This window comes from Amphiprion ocellaris, chromosome 2 (genome assembly GCF_022539595.1).
Source record: "Amphiprion ocellaris isolate individual 3 ecotype Okinawa chromosome 2, ASM2253959v1, whole genome shotgun sequence".
In the NCBI taxonomy this organism is placed as follows: domain Eukaryota; kingdom Metazoa; phylum Chordata; class Actinopteri; family Pomacentridae; genus Amphiprion; species Amphiprion ocellaris.
Window position 1 is genome coordinate 41609455 of NC_072767.1, and position 18543 is coordinate 41627997.

At 41.2% G+C, this 18543-nt stretch overlaps 1 protein-coding gene and 1 long non-coding RNA gene across 5 annotated transcripts; one reads left to right on the forward strand and one right to left on the reverse strand.

The window, feature by feature from the left end:
* The first annotated feature begins 125 nt into the window (after positions 1-125).
* alkal1 (ALK and LTK ligand 1) lies at positions 126-15519 on the forward strand. 4 transcript variants are annotated; one of them, XM_035948157.2, is made up of 6 exons: positions 126-847; positions 1107-1388; positions 2980-3033; positions 3508-3591; positions 8453-8526; positions 11628-12428. In XM_035948157.2, the coding sequence occupies exons 2-5, from the start codon at positions 1118-1120 to the stop codon at positions 8515-8517; spliced, it is 474 nt and encodes a 157-aa protein (XP_035804050.1). In that variant the 5' UTR covers positions 126-847; positions 1107-1117; the 3' UTR covers positions 8518-8526; positions 11628-12428. The 4 variants fall into 4 exon arrangements, with proteins under 4 accessions (XP_035804050.1, XP_054870859.1, XP_035804049.1 ...); XM_055014884.1 differs by lacking the exon at positions 11628-12428 and adding an exon at positions 9746-10423; XM_035948156.2 differs by lacking the exon at positions 11628-12428 and adding an exon at positions 14952-15519 and having other exon boundaries at positions 127-847.
* LOC111568496 (uncharacterized) lies at positions 13248-15023 on the reverse strand. Its single transcript, XR_002746128.3, has 3 exons — positions 13623-15023; positions 13479-13549; positions 13248-13386 (listed from the first exon to the last, which is right to left on the reverse strand). It is a non-coding gene; the product is annotated as an uncharacterized LOC111568496 (long non-coding RNA).
* Positions 15520-18543: the final 3024 nt, after the last annotated feature.

The following is an 18543-nucleotide window of genomic DNA, read 5'->3' on the forward strand; positions in this document are numbered from 1 at the left end:
TAGACGGAGCTGCAGCCTGAAAACTGAAAACATGAAGCAACCTGATGTTAACTGGTCTAAATATGAGTCATTACACAGCAGCTGGTGTTCTAGAAAGGTGAGGGGGTGGAGAACGCAAAGTGCTGAGCCAGCAGTCACTAACTCTCTGAAATGCTTCCCAAATGTAACGTCCCTCCAATTACACATTTCTTTAAGGCTCACTTGTAGATCTGCGCCCAGTTTGCGGGGAAACAGTCGGATGGCTGCTCCTGGAGGCGCATTCTCTGCAGCGCTTAGGCGGTCACAAGACTCGGCCGTCGGTGAGCAAAAACATCGAGACGCTGACAGGTCAGCTAGAAGCTTACAGGCCCGCAGATTCTCCTCTTTTCCGCATCCAGCATCCAACAAGTTGCTCCTTTTGGGAAACTTCGGTGCGCGCCGCGGTGCCATCTCGTCTCTGTCGCGTTTTTTCAATGGGAATTTCACCGGGGCTCTTTTTTTAGACCTTAACCAGCTTCTCTGTGCGTAAAAGGCTCGTTTTATTTGGAACTAAATGGTGTTTAAAAAAATAAAACCGGCCATGTTTCGGTGCGTAAAGCGGTGGCGCACGACAGAGTGACCGAATGCCATTGGAGGAAATTCCACCAAGAATGTCAATATTGCTCTACCACCCACTCGAAATCGATTGTATTACCTTCAGGAAGGTGGCTCCTCGTATAAATAGGAACGCATTATTTCAAGAAAGACGCTGGTGAAGCAATCTGCGGGCTGCTCTCTCTCTCTCTCTCATCGGACCGCAGACACAAGAATTTACTGAAGACAACTGTGTCCACTGTGCAGGACATAAGCATCCTTAACTCCTAAACTAGTAAGTGTAAAGTTAGATTAACTACACATTCTTTATGTTTGGGGTAAGGCAGAACAAACGGTGCGTAAAAGGGGCTGTGTCTGCTCATTTACTCCACTTTTACGGGTGGCTTTGTTGCCTTTAACCTGGATTTTTTGTGTAATTTTGCAAGTGGAGGATCTCAGGTTGTGATGGATCTGTTTTACAGGAAGTAAAGTGTGTTTTTGACTTAATAAGAGCATTTAAGCCCTCTGTAACTTAAACTTCTTTGTGCTTCCAGACGGTGAAGTCATGCAGGTGGAGAGGAAATGGCACATACTGTTGGCTATCTTCTTTCTGCTCGTCACCTCGGGTCAGTGTATGGACAGCAAGGAGGTCAAGCAGAAAGAGAGACGGACGTTGTTGGATCTAATCTTGCAGGTGATCAGAGACAGCCAGCAGCGGGACAAACCCGTCTCCAGGCGCTGCAGCAGTGGACTATGCAGCTCAGCCCAAGAGATGAAGTTCTCCTCCCGCGAAAAGCCTTTCTATGGCCCTGGGCTGGATAACAGTAGACTCATAGGTAAGCTGATAAGATTTATTTTTAGGTCCTGATGATGAAAGCATAATCCTCATTTTACTGTTGGAGACAGCTGTCATCGGTCTGCTCGCTGCTGAATGTCTCATTTAGGAGCTTTTGTTTAGGTTGGCTGAGGGGAAGTTGGTGTTTTTAATCAAGAAATGCGCAAAAAAAAGCTTGTTTTATGCATTTTGACATTCTGGCATCCAGATCTGTTGTTTTAAAGTGTTTATATAAAGCATGACATATGCAGAACAAAGAGGTTCAATCAGATTTATTAAACTTGAACATGCAGCTGTAAGTGACGGACAGATCTGTATGAGGGATTCACGTAGGAGGAGCCAAACCTATGAATGATTCATTCAGTGTGATTCATTCTGAAATCCGCAACATGAATGATGACCACCGACGTCCCGTGAAGCATCTGGACTCAGACAGAACAGACCGTCTCACCTTCCAGTCATTTACGGCATCGAGAGAAGAGTTTCTAAGAGGAGGCTGTAAAAATTAGACTTTAATTTTCTGTAAAAAAAAAAAAAAAAAAAAAAAAAAAAGAACAAAACCTCCAGACATGGTACTAATTCATCTTGAAGATTTTATTGATTTAATAAAGCTCTACGTCCAGACTGGAGTTCAGCTGTTTCACAAAAGCTTTTACTCTCAACTGAGATACAAAACCAAAAACTTCACCCAAATCCAGATGACAGAAAATCCATGCAAAAACCCTTTCATGCACAATAACGGGTTTTTTTTGTTTTGTTTTTTTTTAATTGTGGCAACAATGAAAAACAACCAGTCCAGTTAGCTGGAAGAGAAGCGAAGCCTCGTCGGTTTGCTCCGAGAGTCTAAGTCACAATATGTTGTTTAGCTGCAAATTTCAGATTCTCTGCTGTCACAGTTCATTACATCGCATTTGCAGAGACGTTGGACAGACATCGTACAGCTCAAAGTCTCCGGTCCAGCTTATGCAATTGGAAAAGTACTTTTCTCAGACCACTGACTGGATGGAATTTATCTTTTGAGGATATTAAAAGCTGCATGTTAGCAACTGGTGCGTGTGATGCTACCAAAGATCTACGGTCACGCAAGGATAGATGTTTGAGGGGGAAAGGAAGCATCTGGATGTTTCAGGCTCTAGTGTAAATGTAAATATAATCTGTTTCACTTTTTTTCTGGCCTCCATCAGTGACTGCACATCTGGGTTTTGTCTTTTGAAAAATGTGTAAACTGCATAAATGGGTTCATTCTTTTAAATAATTTCATTCATCTTCATCATGCTGTTGCAGTGTTCCTGGGTCTGGGGGTCTAATGTTCAGGAACTACTTACTCAGACTTATTCTGATGAGCATTAAACTCCCATACAATAATCTCTTTAGCCTGTTAGCATCAGAACCCTGCATGTCTGTCCAACGTGAACACGGAACATGAAACGCCCCCAAAATGTGAACCAGGTCACTGCAGGTTAATCACAGGAAATAGGAACTGATACTGGAAATAAAGATCCTCGTGTTGAACTTTCTTTGTCTTTTATGATGCTAGATTCATATTAAGGTGTAGCTGAAATGCTAACAGTGATTTTTTATTTTTTTTCCAGAAATTGTCCCTAGAGACGCAAACATGAAAGAGAAATTCATTCAGCATTTCGGAGGTAAGAAAACTGCCATCTTCTCTGTGGTCCTTTCCTGACTTTAGCGACTGTAAATTCTTTCTCTTTTCATTCCCGTAAGCCAGCGTACAGTATGCTCAGCGACTCTGTGTGAACGCTGCTGTGGGTCAGCCAAGGGTTTCTGGCTTAGAAACAGTCCCACAAACAGGCACATGGTCTGAAGCCGACAGAATTAAGTTGAAGGCAGGTTAAGCTGATTATTTGTCTCAGGGCTATGAGTGGACGTCATTATTGGTGTTAAAATCTGGAAGCTTTAGTGTCAGTGCAGAAACTCTTAGAGGTGATTATAATTGAAGTCCAGGTGAACCCTGACTCCTGAACCATGTCTGCTCACTTTCACTCATTATTTGCTCGTTTTGTCTGGTTAAATACCAGAATTAACTGTAGGAGCAGAGAAAGTTGGCTATAGGTGACATTTTGAAGTTCATTTTGCCTGATGAGAGTTTTCTTTTTAAGCAGGACAAGTCAAGTTCTCGTCGGAGTGCAAAACACACTTTCACAGACTTTATCACAACACAAGGGACTGCTCCAGACCGGCATGTAAGTATGACTTTATACTGCTGATTTTATAATGTGCTCAGTGTTTTAGAATCCGAATTATTGACCCAGAATACGAGGAATTTAACTCTTATTAGAATGTGTCTAATTAGCTTTTAATCCTTAGAGGTCTTGACCTGTTTTGGACAATTTGAAGACTTAACTTTGCCTTTCTATACCACAGGAAACATATTTACTTTGCCCATGTTTGGCATCTCTATGATGTGACTGCTATTATTTCCACTTTGACTGACTATATCAACATATTGGACCCCAAAAACACCCAAAAAATATATTACTTATTACAATAAATAACACAAAAGTGCTTAATGAAGCATTTTGAACATTGAAAATGTAAACATACACTACCGTTCAAAAGTTTGGGGTCACTTAGAAATGTCCTTATTTTGAAATAAAAGCAGTATTTTCCAATGCAGATAGCATTAAATGAATGATAAATCCAGTGTAGACATTGTTAATGTGGCAAATGACTATTGTAGCTGGAAACAGCTGATTTTTAATGGAATATCTCCATAGAGGTACAGAGGAACATTTCCAGCAACCATCACTCCTGTGTTCTAATGCTACATTGTGTTAGCTAATGGTGTTGAAAGGCTCATTGATGATTAGAAAACCCTTGTGCAGTTATGTTAGCACATGGATAAAAGTGGGAGTTTTACTGGAAAACAGGAAACTCTCTGGGTGACCCCAACTTTTTATTGGTAATGTAGGTTGCAGATATAAACACAAAAAGGTAAAACTGATATAAAATCAAACTATAGCCAAATATTTCCCTTAAAATACAAACACAAAATGAAACACATGAGTTTAAAACTACTCTGTGCAATTCTAAATGTGTATAAAAGAAAATATTTAGAATCAACCAGAGTTTTAGTGCCAATACAGTTACTAATAATAAATCATTTTTAACCCTTTTTATACTTTATCGTCAAAAATCCTGTTCTGGTTTCAGCTGGTTTCTTACTGTGGGGGTTGTGGCTCGATGTAAACAAAATATTTGCCAAAATATTAACAGTTTTCATCATTTCAGTTGAGAATTTTCAAGATTTAAGGCTTTTATTTGTCACATTCCTATACAGTACAGGCAGAAAAATGCAAAGTCACTGATAAAAACAATAAAATAGAAGAAACTAGAAAAGCACTCAGAGATGCAGTCCTCCTCCAAGGCTGCTCAGTACAGGCGTGTTCTGCATGTGTACGTTATGTACGGATACCGGATCATGTGACCTAAATATGTAGCGGGCAGCGGGAATTGATGGGACTCAGAAACACCCCCACAATTTAATCAGTTGTTCCTTGTATCATTTCTGATGGATAAGTCCTGATAAGTCCTCAGTGGTGGATTTGTAGTAGGATCACAATCATGTGATCATCAGCATTCAGCTGATGTAGTGTTCACTTGTTGTCATGGTTACAGTGATGCCGTCCCGCTATCTGGCAATGATACAGAAATCTGTAACAAATCCATGGATCCAGACTATAAGCTGCATCACCACCAACATCTAATCACTTGGTCCTTGTGTTATTTCTGACCTTCCCTGAAAATTTCATCCAAATGTGTTAGTCTGTGTTTGAGTAATGTTGCTGACAGACAGACAGACAGACAGACAGACAGACAGACAGACAGACAGACAGACAGACAGACAGACAGACAGACAGACAGACAGACAGACAGACAGACAGACAGACAGACAGACAGACAGACAGACAAACCAATGCTGATCATCACATAACTCCACTAAATAAACAGCAAGGAAAGAGATTGTGAAACTAAAATAAATGTGAAATTTAGTCTCCTCACATACAGAATTCAGTTTAAAAATATCGGAATCATCTTTTTTTTGTGGCAGCTGGTGGATTCTTTCCCACATTCTCGTAATAAATAGCTGCTGAAAATCTATTGTCCACAACAAACTTTAGCTTTTATTGTTGTGCATTCAGTCATAGATACTTCAAGTTTTCTCATATTATTAAATTCTTCGCAGATGAGTAACATTCTAGACTGAAACACCATGGGTTTCCAGTGGAAGTAAACAAGGCGTGTTCTAATTCTACGCAGGATTTGACAAACTGTTGCCCCTTTTTGAACATAATTGCTTTCTCTGAGTGAACATGAATGTTTGACAGTGATGATGTGCAGCAGCGGTTTGCAGCTGTTCAGCAGAAAACCCACAAGAGCTCTTGAAATTTTTTAAAAACTGTGTACATGTGTCTGCAATTTACAAGAGTTCTGCTCCTTTTCCAGTTCAACATCCTTTTAAGCCATTAATGAAGACGTAAATCTGTTGGTTTCTGGTTGAACAGGATCCCATGATTTGGATGAGATAAAATAAGTAAATAAGAGCATTTTAGGAAAACTCTTTTTGCTGCCAGATTATTGCCTTGATTCTGACAGTAATCTGAATTTTACGGTGTTTTTTTGATGGCAAGTCAGAGCTGGAGAGAAAAAAATAAAGAAAAGCTGCATTTAAACCCACAATGACATGGATGTGAAGAAAATGCTGCAATATCTCTGAACTGCATATAAACACAGATAATTAGATATGAACCTCGTCAGATCATATATGAGGTGTCAGAGATACTGTTATTAGAAAAGTGAGCTGACAGTCTGCTCTGCTGAAGGACACCACACCTCTATGAATATTCATCATTGTTTCCATGGAAACGGCAAATAAACAAGGTTGGAATTAAGATTTTGTGACATTTTTTCATGCATTTTGGTTGTTGCTGGTAAAAGAAGCTGGAAATCCCAGAAAAAAATAAAACAATATTACTCATTCAATATATTAAGGGAAAATAATATGATTTGAGGTATCAGCAGTTCTTTTTTTGAACAGTAAATGATGTGCATAACTGCAGTGTTCAAAACATATAATAAATATGTTAAAATCTGGCTTTTAAACCCTAAACAATCTAGAGAAAAGTCTGAAAAAGTGAAGAATTTTCAAGTAGAAACTGTTTAGGAGCCCTGACATTAAAAAATGAACATGATTCATGAGGCAGAAATGTTTATTTTCTTTAATTCCATTGTGTTAATAGACTGTCACACTGAAGGATCGATTCTTCATTATGGGATATTTACAGTTTGGGAATTAAGATTTTTTAAACTTTTCTTTGCTGTTATTTATAAAAGAGGCTAAAAAAATACAGAACGATCAAATAATACTATTTATTTAATAAAGTAAGGGAGAATAATAGGATTTTAGGTAACAGTGGTTCTTTTTTGAATAGAAAATGACGTGCATAACTAACTTGAAGGAGCTGCAGCTTCCAGATCTGGTTTCTAGCAACAAAACATATTCAGATTATAGTAAACATGCTAAGTATGGATTTTAAACCCTTTTATTGATGTAATTAGGCTGAAAAATCGAGAGAATAGTCTGGAAAAAGTCAAGAATTTTGACATAGAAACTGTTTAGGAGCCCTGAAATTAAAAAATGAACATGATTTATGAGGCAGAATATGTTTATTTTCTTTTTTTTTTCAGATTTATCCCTTTAACCTCATGCATTTCAGTCCTCTCGTTAGAAACCACTGAAACTGAAGTACACACTGAAGGATCGATAATTTATTATGGGATATTTAGAGTTTGGGAATTAAGAGGCTGATGTCAAGCAGCGTTACAGAAGAGCTGCAGACAATCATGTTCCATGTTCACTGTCATCGGAGGCTTTTTGCATTTGGGAGAAACTTAAATGAGCATCAAGTTGCATCAAGCGATAAAAAAAAACCGTCCTTCTTTAATTTAAAGTCTGGTTTGGTCGAAGCATCGCTGATAACTGGGTCACATTTATCTGTCAGGCTGAGATGACGCAGAGCCTCTCAGCATCGTAGCTATGCTTCATCTGTCACGCTAATTTTACTGACAGAGATTTTTTTAAAGGATCATTGCAACTTTAAATGCTCGGGGAATCAGCATAACGCTTGACATCAGTCCTCATCCGAGGGCTTCATTCTGCATTTTCGCTCACACTTAGATGGACGCTGGTATCTTCTGAGGACTGAATGTTACCTTCAGGACCAGCAGCACAGGGGAATCTGAAAATCAAACTATTTAGAAGCAGCATCTTTATACAGTTGTGCTCATTAGTTTACATACTCTGGCAGAATGTGTAAAATATGTGCTATTCTTTAATGAAAACATGAATGATCAGAGGGCTGCACAGTGGATCAGCGGTTAGCAGCTAGAAGATCCCTGGTTCGTGTCCCGGCCTTCCTGGGATCTTCCTGCATGGAGTCTCCATGTTCTCCTGTACATGTGTGGGTTTCCTCCAGGTTCTCCAGCTTCCTCCCACAGTCCAGAAACATGCTGAGGTTAATGATTCTAAATTTCACACATTCTGCCAGGTTTGGTGTAAATTTAGAACTGGACTGTTGAAAACAGATTTTTTTTTTCCGTTGGCATGAAAAAGTCCAAAAGTTTAGAAAAGTTTAGATTGAGGGTAGAAACCAAAAAAACAGGTGCATTTTCATGTATTTTTGCTGAATCAGCTGCTTCCTGTCATGTTTCTCACACTAAATGCTGATACCAGCAACCGGATTCCATCTGTAGTTTGGATATTTTACCAGAACAATATTTCTTTCAAGTACTTTAAAAAAAAAACAAAGTATTATACAGCGGTGATGATCACTTAGATTTAATAAAACATGACACGGTCTGACCACCTCTCCATGATCAAACATATTTTCTAAAATAAAAACGACAATATTTCACTAATTTTTGGCAGCGCATGTAAACTGATGAGCACAACTTGTTTTCTGTCATTTTTCAAGAATCCTGCTGTTCAGAGAGAAAAACTGTACTTTATAATGACCTTTTATTCCTCTTTGTTTTTCCTTTCAGATTACAAAAGATGTGCGAGGTTGCTAACCCGCCTAGCCATGAGTCCGCTCTGCATGCAGGCCTAGACGCTGCCTGTGAGTTAAAGTGTTTTTATTCTGCTGGCTCACAAACACTTCTTCCACAAATACACATTCTGCATTTTGTGCCTCAGTTGGATAAATTCTTTTGTTGCTCTTTGTCAGATTCGATCTATTGCTCATCCGAGGAAAACTCACCTAATTAGAACCACATCTTGCTCCATCTGTCCAACATTTGTTAGAATGTCATTTATCTGGGTCAGACTGAAACGTCTCCACAGGAGGCTCTTAATATTTATTAATAATCATCATCATCATCTTCACTCAGAGTTGTGTTTTCATCACCACAGACAAAGCAATGGATTCAAAACAGTTGTTTCTTGGAAATCGTGTCTAAATTAAATGGAATCAATCTTGTTGGGAATTAGCAGCGATGTTTGACCCAGAATTACGGTGGCCGAGGGGTGCAAACTCAGCACAAAAACGGAACGCCCTGCAAGAGACAAAAACACCCACAAAAAATAAATGCTGCAAGATAGAAAACACCTACAAAAGAGAAATGCTGCAGGAGACATAACACCCACCAAAATGAAACCCACTTCACAACAGAAACGGACTGCAAACAGGAACGTATACGAAACAGAAACACACAAAAGATAAATGCTTCGAGAGACAAAACACCTGCAGAAAAAAAATTACAAATATTTATTTGTTGTTTTTTGGGTTGTGAATTACAAAAAACATTATGGGGCCTCTCTATTTCTCTTGACATTTTTTGCTAACAGCTAAAAACAAAAGTAGTAGAACAACAAAGAAATGTTCCTATACTTAAGCACATTTAGCAAGTTTAGAAAAATCATTCAATATTTGTTTTAATGTTTTCAGTTTTCTGGGACCATGGTATAGGCGGATTAAACAGCTGGAGCCACTAGGGAGCTGTAGGGCCCTCTGTGGAGTAACACCACTCCATGGAGTGACACCTCTCTGCTGCACCTTGTAGTGTTCCCAGTCCACAGCTTGTCCTGGTGTTCCTGATCCACAGCTTGTCCTGGTGTTCCTGATCCACAGCTTGTCCTGGTGTTCCTGATCCACAGCTTGTCCTGGTGTTCCCAGTCCACAGCTTGTCCTGGTGTTCCTGATCCACAGCTTGTCCTGGTGTTCCTGATCCACAGCTTGTCCTGGTGTTCCCAGTCCACAGCTTGTCCTGGTGTTCCCAGTCCACAGCTTGTTCTGGTGTTCCTGATCCACAGCTTGTCCTGGTGTTCCCGGTCCACAGCTTGTCCTGGTGTTCCTGATCCGCAGCTGGTCCTGGTGTTCCTGATCCGCAGCTTGTCCTGGTGTTCCTGATCCGCAGCTGGTCCTGGTGTTCCTGATCCGCAGCTTGTCCTGGTGTTCCTGATCCGCAGCTTGTCCTGGTGTTCCTGATCCGCAGCTTGTCCTGGTGTTCCTGATCCGCAGCTGGTCCTGGTGTTCCTGATCCGCAGCTGGTCCTGGTGTTCCTGATCCGCAGCTTGTCCTGGTGTTCCTGATCCGCAGCTTGTCCTGGTGTTCCTGATCCGCAGCTTGTCCTGGTGTTCCTGATCAGCAGCTTGTCCTGGTGTTCCTGATCCACAGCTTGTCCTGGTGTTCCTGATCCGCAGCTTGTCCTGGTGTTCCTGATCCACAGCTTGTCCTGGTGTTCCTGATCCACAGCTTGTCCTGGTGTTCCCAGTCCACAGCTTGTCCTGGTGTTCCTGATCCACAGCTTGTCCTGGTGTTCCCAGTCCACAGCTTGTCCTGGTGTTCCTGATCCGTAGCTTGTCCTGGTGTTCCTGATCCACAGCTTGTCCTGGTGTTCCTGATCCGCAGCTTGTCCTGGTGTTCCCGATCCACAGCTTGTCCTGGTGTTCCCAGTCCACAGCTTGCCCTGGTGTTCCTGATCCGCAGCTTGTCCTGGTGTTCCTGATCCGCAGCTTGTCCGGGTGTTCCTGATCCGCAGCTTGTCCTGGTGTTCCTGATCCGCAGCTTGTCCGGGTGTTCCTGATCCACAGCTTGTCCTGGTGTTCCCAGTCCACAGCTTGTCCTGGTGTTCCCGATCCGCAGCTTGTCCTGGTGTTCCCGATCCGCAGCTTGTCCTGGTGTTCCCGATCCGCAGCTTGTCCTGGTGTTCCCGATCCGCAGCTTGTCCTGGTGTTCCCGATCCGCAGCTTGTCCTGGTGTTCCCGATCCGCAGCTTGTCCTGGTGTTCCCGATCCGCAGCTTGTCCTGGTGTTCCCGATCCACAGCTTGTCCTGGTGTTCCCGATCCACAGCTTGCCGTGGTTTTCCTGATCCACAGCTTGCCGTGGTTTTCCCACTCCAACTTGTGGCTTAGAGTGGTCTAATACACGGCTAGAAGTTGTTTAAATCTTACTGAAATTGGAGAGACAACTTGAAAAGGTATACTTTTCTCTTTCCTAAGTTTTTACATGTGGCCCTCAGATGCTGCTGTGAAAATACTTGTGTAGGTTTTGCTGATTTACACAGCTGATTTTAGTGGGCTTGGGGTTGTGAGAAGTGAATTTGTAGTGTTAACGTTACTGTAACAAACATTAATTTCTGGGACACACCAGGTATTTAACAAGGTACCTGGACGACTCACACATGGGACATGACAGCCTAGAAGAGAAGCATTGATAATTGTGGACTGCTTCAAATACACATAAAGTGATTAAATTAAATGAATGTAAACTAAAATGAATGCAACACACACACCTGGTGTGTCCCATAGTGTTAGTTACAGTACTCACAATCTCAACCCCACTAAAATCAGCTATGTAAATCAACTATACCTACACAAGTATTTTCACAGCAACATCTGAGAGACACGTAAAAACGTAGGAAAGAGAAAAGTACACCTTTTCTAGTAGTCTCTCCCTCCAACTTCAACTTTCTTATTCACTCGTTGTCTGTTTCTGGTGTTGAAACTCAGCTCTGCCATCTAGTGACCTGGAGCACTTCCGTTGTGGAATCCCCTCCATTGTGTTATCCTATTTGTGGCGCGTTTCTGTTTTGCAGTGCATTTCTGTTGTGAAGTGGGTTTCATTTTGGTGGGTGTTATGTCTCCTGCAGCATTTCTCTTTTGTAGGTGTTTTCTATCTTGCAGCATTTATTTTTTGTGGGTGTTTTTGTCTCTTGCAGGGCGTTCCGTTTTTGTGCTGCGTTTGCACCCCTCGGCCACCGTACAGAATCCTGCTGCTGGAACAGAACATCCATGTGAAAGTAGAAAACATCTCGTGTGCCGTCTGGAAACCATGGAGAGGTTTTAAAACATAATTAATGATCAGCTGTCTAGTGCTGTTTAATACCAACATCGACAGATATGAGGGTTTTTTTTTTTTAAGGGCCGATACCGATTATTGGTCATCAATAAAAGCTGACAACTGATATTTGGAGCCAATATACATTCAATGTAAAGTTTTTAACAGCATATGATAGAAGAGAAGCTGTCATTCATTAATCAGGGCGACTATAACTGAATATGTAAAATAGAAAAAGAAGGGATTAAATTTGTCTGTTTATGTGGATCGACTGACAATCATCAGTTTTTCTTCTGCTGTTCTTCATTTTCTTAATATTTCACCGTTTCATCATTTTTATTTCCCACTAAGGTCCAGATCTTAAAGCTTTATTATTTAATTGTTTTCCAGATTCTGTTTCAGGTTAATCTGCCTTCTAACTTAGCCGCTAGCCGTTAGCATAGCCTTAGCCGCTAGCCGTTAGCATAGCCTTAGCCACTGTGAGACAAGTGTGGCAAGGCTACAAGGGTTAGATGTATGTTTGTTATTTACCACGTGTCTGACAACGCCACCTGGGGGAGTTTCACCCCCAGGAGATCTATTTAAGGAGGACCACCACTCCAATACAGATAAAAGAAAGGTCACACAGGTACAAGAGACACCGGAGACTGATGCAATTCCAAGTATAGAAAAATGAAATTTATTAACAATATTTAAAAATTGACACGCTTTCATCACTAAAAAAACCTTGGTGGCGATGCCAAGAAATAACTCAGTAGTAAGTGGCACAGTATTAATCTAATCCTCCAGGGGCCCCCCTGACTTGGTTAAGTTTGCCACTGAAACACCGTCGCCAGGCACAGGGCTGAGGGCTTACCAGGCAGAGATGACTAACTGAAGGGGAGAAGGGTCCTGATGCACCACACCACACGTGAACAAAACAAAACCACTGACGGACACCCAAGTGCACTACTGTACAGGGAGTAAAGGGACCACCACCGCCGGGGGAATCAGTCAGCCACCAGCCACCTGGCCCAACAGCTCCTGTCCAAGAAAAAGAGGCAAACTGTTAGTCACGGGAAAATGAGGCACACCTACATAGATCTCAAATAAACTGCCCCAACACCACACTAGGCTGGGCCCAGGAGGTCACCCCCAAGGCCAATTATGCCAACATGCACCCCTTACTCCCTTGCCCAGTCAACCCAATAAACCAAAAACAGGAAAAAAAAAAATTTATAAACCCAAAAAAAGGATAACTGGATAACTTAAATACGCAAACCCAACAAATAAGTGAATAAACAATAAATAAATAACAAAACTAACTAATAAAGAATCCCAAGATCTATGCTAATAATTCCAACACTAATAATTCTAACACTAATAATTCTAACACTAATAATAATAATAATAATACTCTCAATAACAGGCGTGCTGGGCAATAGGCACGCGCACACCAAGATCGTCGTTGTTTTGTTTTTAAAACATCACACAACACCAAAAAAAAAACAATAAAACAACTGCCGATGAGCAGAGAGCTTGCCGCGATGAACCACAGACAGAACAGCAGTAGCCCGCTTCTGCGATAGAACCGGCCGTCCGTGAAGACGCAGCTCCTCAGGCAACAGGGGAGACAGCCGTGGAAGAAAGCAGCATGATCACTGCCAACAGCAACCAGAAACCAAAGTCATCTCATGTGCAGCCCAGCAAAAACACACACAAAAAAACGAGAGACAGAAACGAGCCAGCCTACCTCAGGAATTCAATACAGCGTGTGAATTATTACTCCCGGCTCCCAGCCTTCAGCCCGAATACGGCCCGACTCTGCTAGAAAGCAGAAAGCACATCAAACACCACTAATATAACCCAGCGATGTAGCGACCGCGTCGGCACATACCTGACAAGAGAAAGCTCGACAGCCAGCGTCTCGAGACCGCCACGTGGATCCACACATCCACGCCACGTTGCTGATGTGGCACGTAGGCTCCAGAAAGAGGTAAGAGGATGCACGTACAAAACGCGCAGCCCTCTCCCAGATATAACCTGGCGTGGCACCGCCCAGCAAGCAAGGTGCATTAGGATGATTACTCCCAGCTGCACGAACCTGACTCAATGCACACAACCTGAGTGGCCGTCCTACCACACCAGCTAACTTCCTGGTTTGTGTTTCTTGTTGAGTCTTTGCTTCTTTAGAGACGTTTCTGAGACCACAGAGTAACGGCAGACAGGCATTTAATCAATCAATAGTCGATCAATAGAAATACAGATACCGATAACTGGGAAAATGCCAAACATTGGACATGATAATCCCAATCAGAAACCATGGAATCTTTCATCAGCTGAGTGCAGAAATGTGGTCTGGTGCAGAATGAACAGACAAAATGCGCATTAAAGACCCACAAATCTGAACATAAGACATCAATATATACATAAAACATGGATGATGCTGCTGTCCAACATTACAGTGTATTATATTTAGCTGTTAGCATAGCCTTAGCCGCTGTTAGAGAAGCAAATTTCCTGGTTTCTTGTTGAGTTTTCACTACTTGAGAGACGTTTCTAAGACCACAGAGTGACGGCAGACAGAGAGAGGAGGCTGATCACAGCTGAAGTAGAGCATTTAGTTCATCAATAATTAATAAATAAAATTACAGATACCAATAATTGGAAAATTCCAAATATCAGAGACGATGATTGGAGACTCACGGAGACATGTTTTGGTCATTTAACCTGAAAAGGTGATATTTTTCACCCATAAATGATGCACAGACCGAGTTATTTTAGGAACATTTCTACTGTCTGGTGCTTTTTATGCCAATCTTAAAGACAATAAACGGCAGAAGGACTCGGACTGTCGTCACAGGAGTAGTTCTAGTCTTTGTTCAGGTGAACTGTGATGACAGCGGGTCTGAATGTGTTCACAGCAATTAGTCGTAACCGGCGAGTGAAAGGACGGTTTGTCTACGTAGAAGGTGGTTTCTGTCCGTTTGACTCGGGGGTTGGAGTGATTATAAAACCGAGGAGGATGACACATTCTCCGTTTGTCCAGTGAAGGATGAGATAATAATAAGATCCTGGAGAAACCTGACAAACGTAAATCACATTAAGTGATTCATTGGTTCATCATTACTGGACGGAGCTGGATTTTAATGAAGCTGTTTTTAATTCCAAGAAAAAGATTTAAAGTCTGCTTTTTTAAAAAATGTTTTGCAATTTTTCATTTCAGGCCCCTAAAATACCGGAAGAGGGATCAAAGCGTTGCCAAGGAAGTGCCTTCAGAGCCACAGCAGTCTGAACATTGTTGTTCGGTTTCATTTCTGAAAAACACGGACATTCATTGGTTGTTTTTGAACAGATTTTTTGCTTTTTATTCCACTGTACCTGCATGTACCATATATTTGTAAGGAAATATTAATTTAATATTAAATGCACCTATTTATTGAAAGGGTCTGTATATAATGATTTCACAAGCATTTCAAAAATCTCATTATTTTGGTTATAAAAGTTCTATACGACGGAGAGGAAGCTCTGTTTATTTTCTGCTCCTCCACTATTATGCTGATAATACCCGCCGTCATTGTCTTCATTGCATTTTATTTGGCACTTGAGTGACTGCTGACAATGAGAACATGTGGAATAACAACCGTGGTGATGATGCACTGCAGTATTGAACAATAAAGAATATTGAAGCACAGCATATTTTCTATTATTTAAGACGAAGGCAGCGAGTGTGGATATTCTTCTGATGGCAGTTCTCTTTGTTTTTTAAATAAGAAAATGCAGCCAGTTAGATACAGCAGCAAGAAAAAGTGATTTTATCTGAACTGTATTTGGTGCTTGAGTTCTAGATTCCAGTTCAGATGATTTAATGAGACAGACCAAACAGAAAAATCTGCCAAAAGTGTTAAAATGAAATCCACAGTAAAACGTGTCCTGAGAAACAAAGACAGCAGAGACAATATAAAAAACAAAAAACAGGGCTGAAATCTGAAGATGTAGGAGCCAGAAACAGATGAAGAATGATTTCAAAATCAGTGATGGGATGTAATGTTGTATTTTGTGTTTTTTATTTTTATTTATTTTTTTATTATCCCTTATTAATCTTTTCTGAGTTTCGCATCTCTCCCCAATTGGGGGAGTCAGAGCGACGGTTCAGCCGTGGTACAGCGCCCCCTGGAGCAGGAAGGGTTAAGGGCCTTGCTCAAGGGCCCAACAGTGGCCACATCGGGGTTTGAACCTCTGACCTTCTGATCTGTACTCCAGAGACTTAACCGTTGCGCCACCACTGCCCAATGCATCGAAATACAGCAGGTCCTCACTTTACGACGTCGTTGACCTACTGCGTTTTGTGGTTACATACATTTATTATGAAAGTCTTGTTCCAACATTGCGACGTACACCGTTTGTGACATTAAACTAATTTTGTGGCGAACTAGTTGGTGAGCAGAGCGGACGAATGCATCGTCACACAGCGCTGGTTTTACGTTCGCCGGTTGTACGCCATTGTGGATTGTGCTGCATTCGCTTTCTTTTGTGTTGTTTTTTTGGAAAGCTTTTGTGTTCATCATGATTCCCAAGCACAAGTCAGACTCTTCTGATGCTTCGAAGAAAAGGAAAGCCGTCTCCATCGAAGTGAAATTCGATATAATAAAACGCTGGGAAAAGGGCGAAACACAAACATCGGCCGGTTGCTTGGTGTATGTCGCACGACTGTCTCGACAATCATCGGCGATAAAAAGCATGTAGTTGAATATGTGAAAGGATCTGCTCCTATTTATTTTTACTGTACAGTGTTTTTATGTCCTAGATTATGATTTTACCACTCTTTTAGCGTAGGTGAGTGACTTATGTCCATATGTGAGTTCCGACTTGCAGCGAAAATCGCGTTTTGTCGTGCTGTAGGAACGGAATTCCGATGCAAGCCAAGACCCCCCTGTACAGTGGCAAGGAAAGCTATGTGAACCTTCTGGAATTTCACGTTTTTCTGCATTAATTTGTCATAAACAGTGATCTGATCTTCATCTAAGTCAAGGGCATTGACAAATATAATGTGTCTAAAATAATAACATGAAAAAAAGTCTGATCTTTCTTGTCTTTATTGAGAACAACCATAAAAACCTCATAGGGCCAGAGGAAAAAGTACATGAACCCTTGAGTTAATGACGTCAAAAAGCAGGTGTTGGCATACCTGGAGTCTTGTTGAGAAAATGAGTTTTTCTGATGTTTCATGTCTTTATTGAACTCACTCATTCAACATAAATACAAAACAGCGTTGGTAAAAGTAAGCGATAACCTCCACCAGCTGTGGATCAGACCTGTTCATCGTTCAGAAGGACTTTTAGCCATTCTTCCCGCAGAACTGCTTTAGCTCTGTCACATCCTTTGGACGTCTCATGTTTCTTCAAGTCGTTCCATAGCGTCTCTAGTGGGTTGAGGTCTGGATTTGGTTTTTCTGTTGTGGACTTGCTGCAGTGTTTTGGGTCACTGTCCTGTTGTAACTTCTGCAGAGTTTCAGCTGACGTACAGACTTTCTCACATTATCCTGAAGAGGTTTTTTTGGTAAACTTGAGGATTCATGTTCCTCTCAATGATTGGATGCTAGTCAGGCCCACATCCTGATGTTTCCTCCACCATACTTCACGGTCGGGATGATGTTGTCATGATGATAAGCAGTGCCCTTTTTACGCCAGATGTAGTTTTGTGTGTTCTTTCCAAATAGTTCAGTCTTTGTTTCATCAGAAACATTTTGCCAATATGTGCTCTTTGTTGTTTTTAGTCAGGACTGGCTTCCTTCACGTTGTCCTGCCGTAGACACCCTGCTGGTTCAATGTGTTACGTCCTGTAGACTCATGAACACAGATGTTAGCCAGTTCCAGTGACGTCTTCACATCTTTGGCTGATGCTCAGGGTTGTTACTTTATCTCCTTGAGTGTTTGTTGACTGGTCGCCCACTTCTTGGTAGAATAGCCACAGTCCCAAACTTTCTCCGTCTGTAGATCTTTTGCCTAATTGTAGACTGGTGAATTTCTAAAGTCTTTGAAATCACTTTGTAACCCTCTCCAGCTTTTTGTAAATAAACAGTTCTTGATCTTAGATCCTCAAAGTTTTTTTTGGCGAACCATGGCTCACATAAGCATATTATTCTTGTGTGTAGCAAACTCAAAACATTTGAGTAGTTTTTATCCATCAGAGTAGCTCTAGTCTACACCTCCAGATATTTTCTTAACAAGACTCCAGGTATACTAAGACCTGACTCCAACTTTTTCCACTAGCACTATGCGGTTTTTATGGTTGTTCTCAATAAAGACATGAAAGATCTGATTTTTTTGGGGGGGTTATTATTTTCGGCACACTATATTTGTCAATACCCTTGACTTAGATGAAAATCAGATTGAATTTTATGACAAATTAATGGAGAAAACCATGAAATTCCAAAAGGTTCACATAGTTTTTTCTTGGCACTGTATTTAGATGCATAAAAACCAAACACAAAATAAGATGTTACATCCCAGTGCTGATGTTTGGATCATTTTTCATGTTTCTAGCTCCAACATCTTCAGATTTCAACACTTCTTCTTGATATCGTCTCCGCTGTCTTCATTTCTCAGGGCAGGTTTACTGTGGATTTCATTGCAACACTTCTGGCAGATTTTTCTGTTTGATCTGGCTCATTTAATCATCAACTGGAATCTAAAACTTGAGCTCCAAATAAAGTTTGGATAAGATCAGGAAACTCCAATAAAGTTATCACATGTGCGATGCATTTCGAAGGTTTACGGTTGTAAAATAGATCTTATTTTACGACAAGTGCCTGAGAG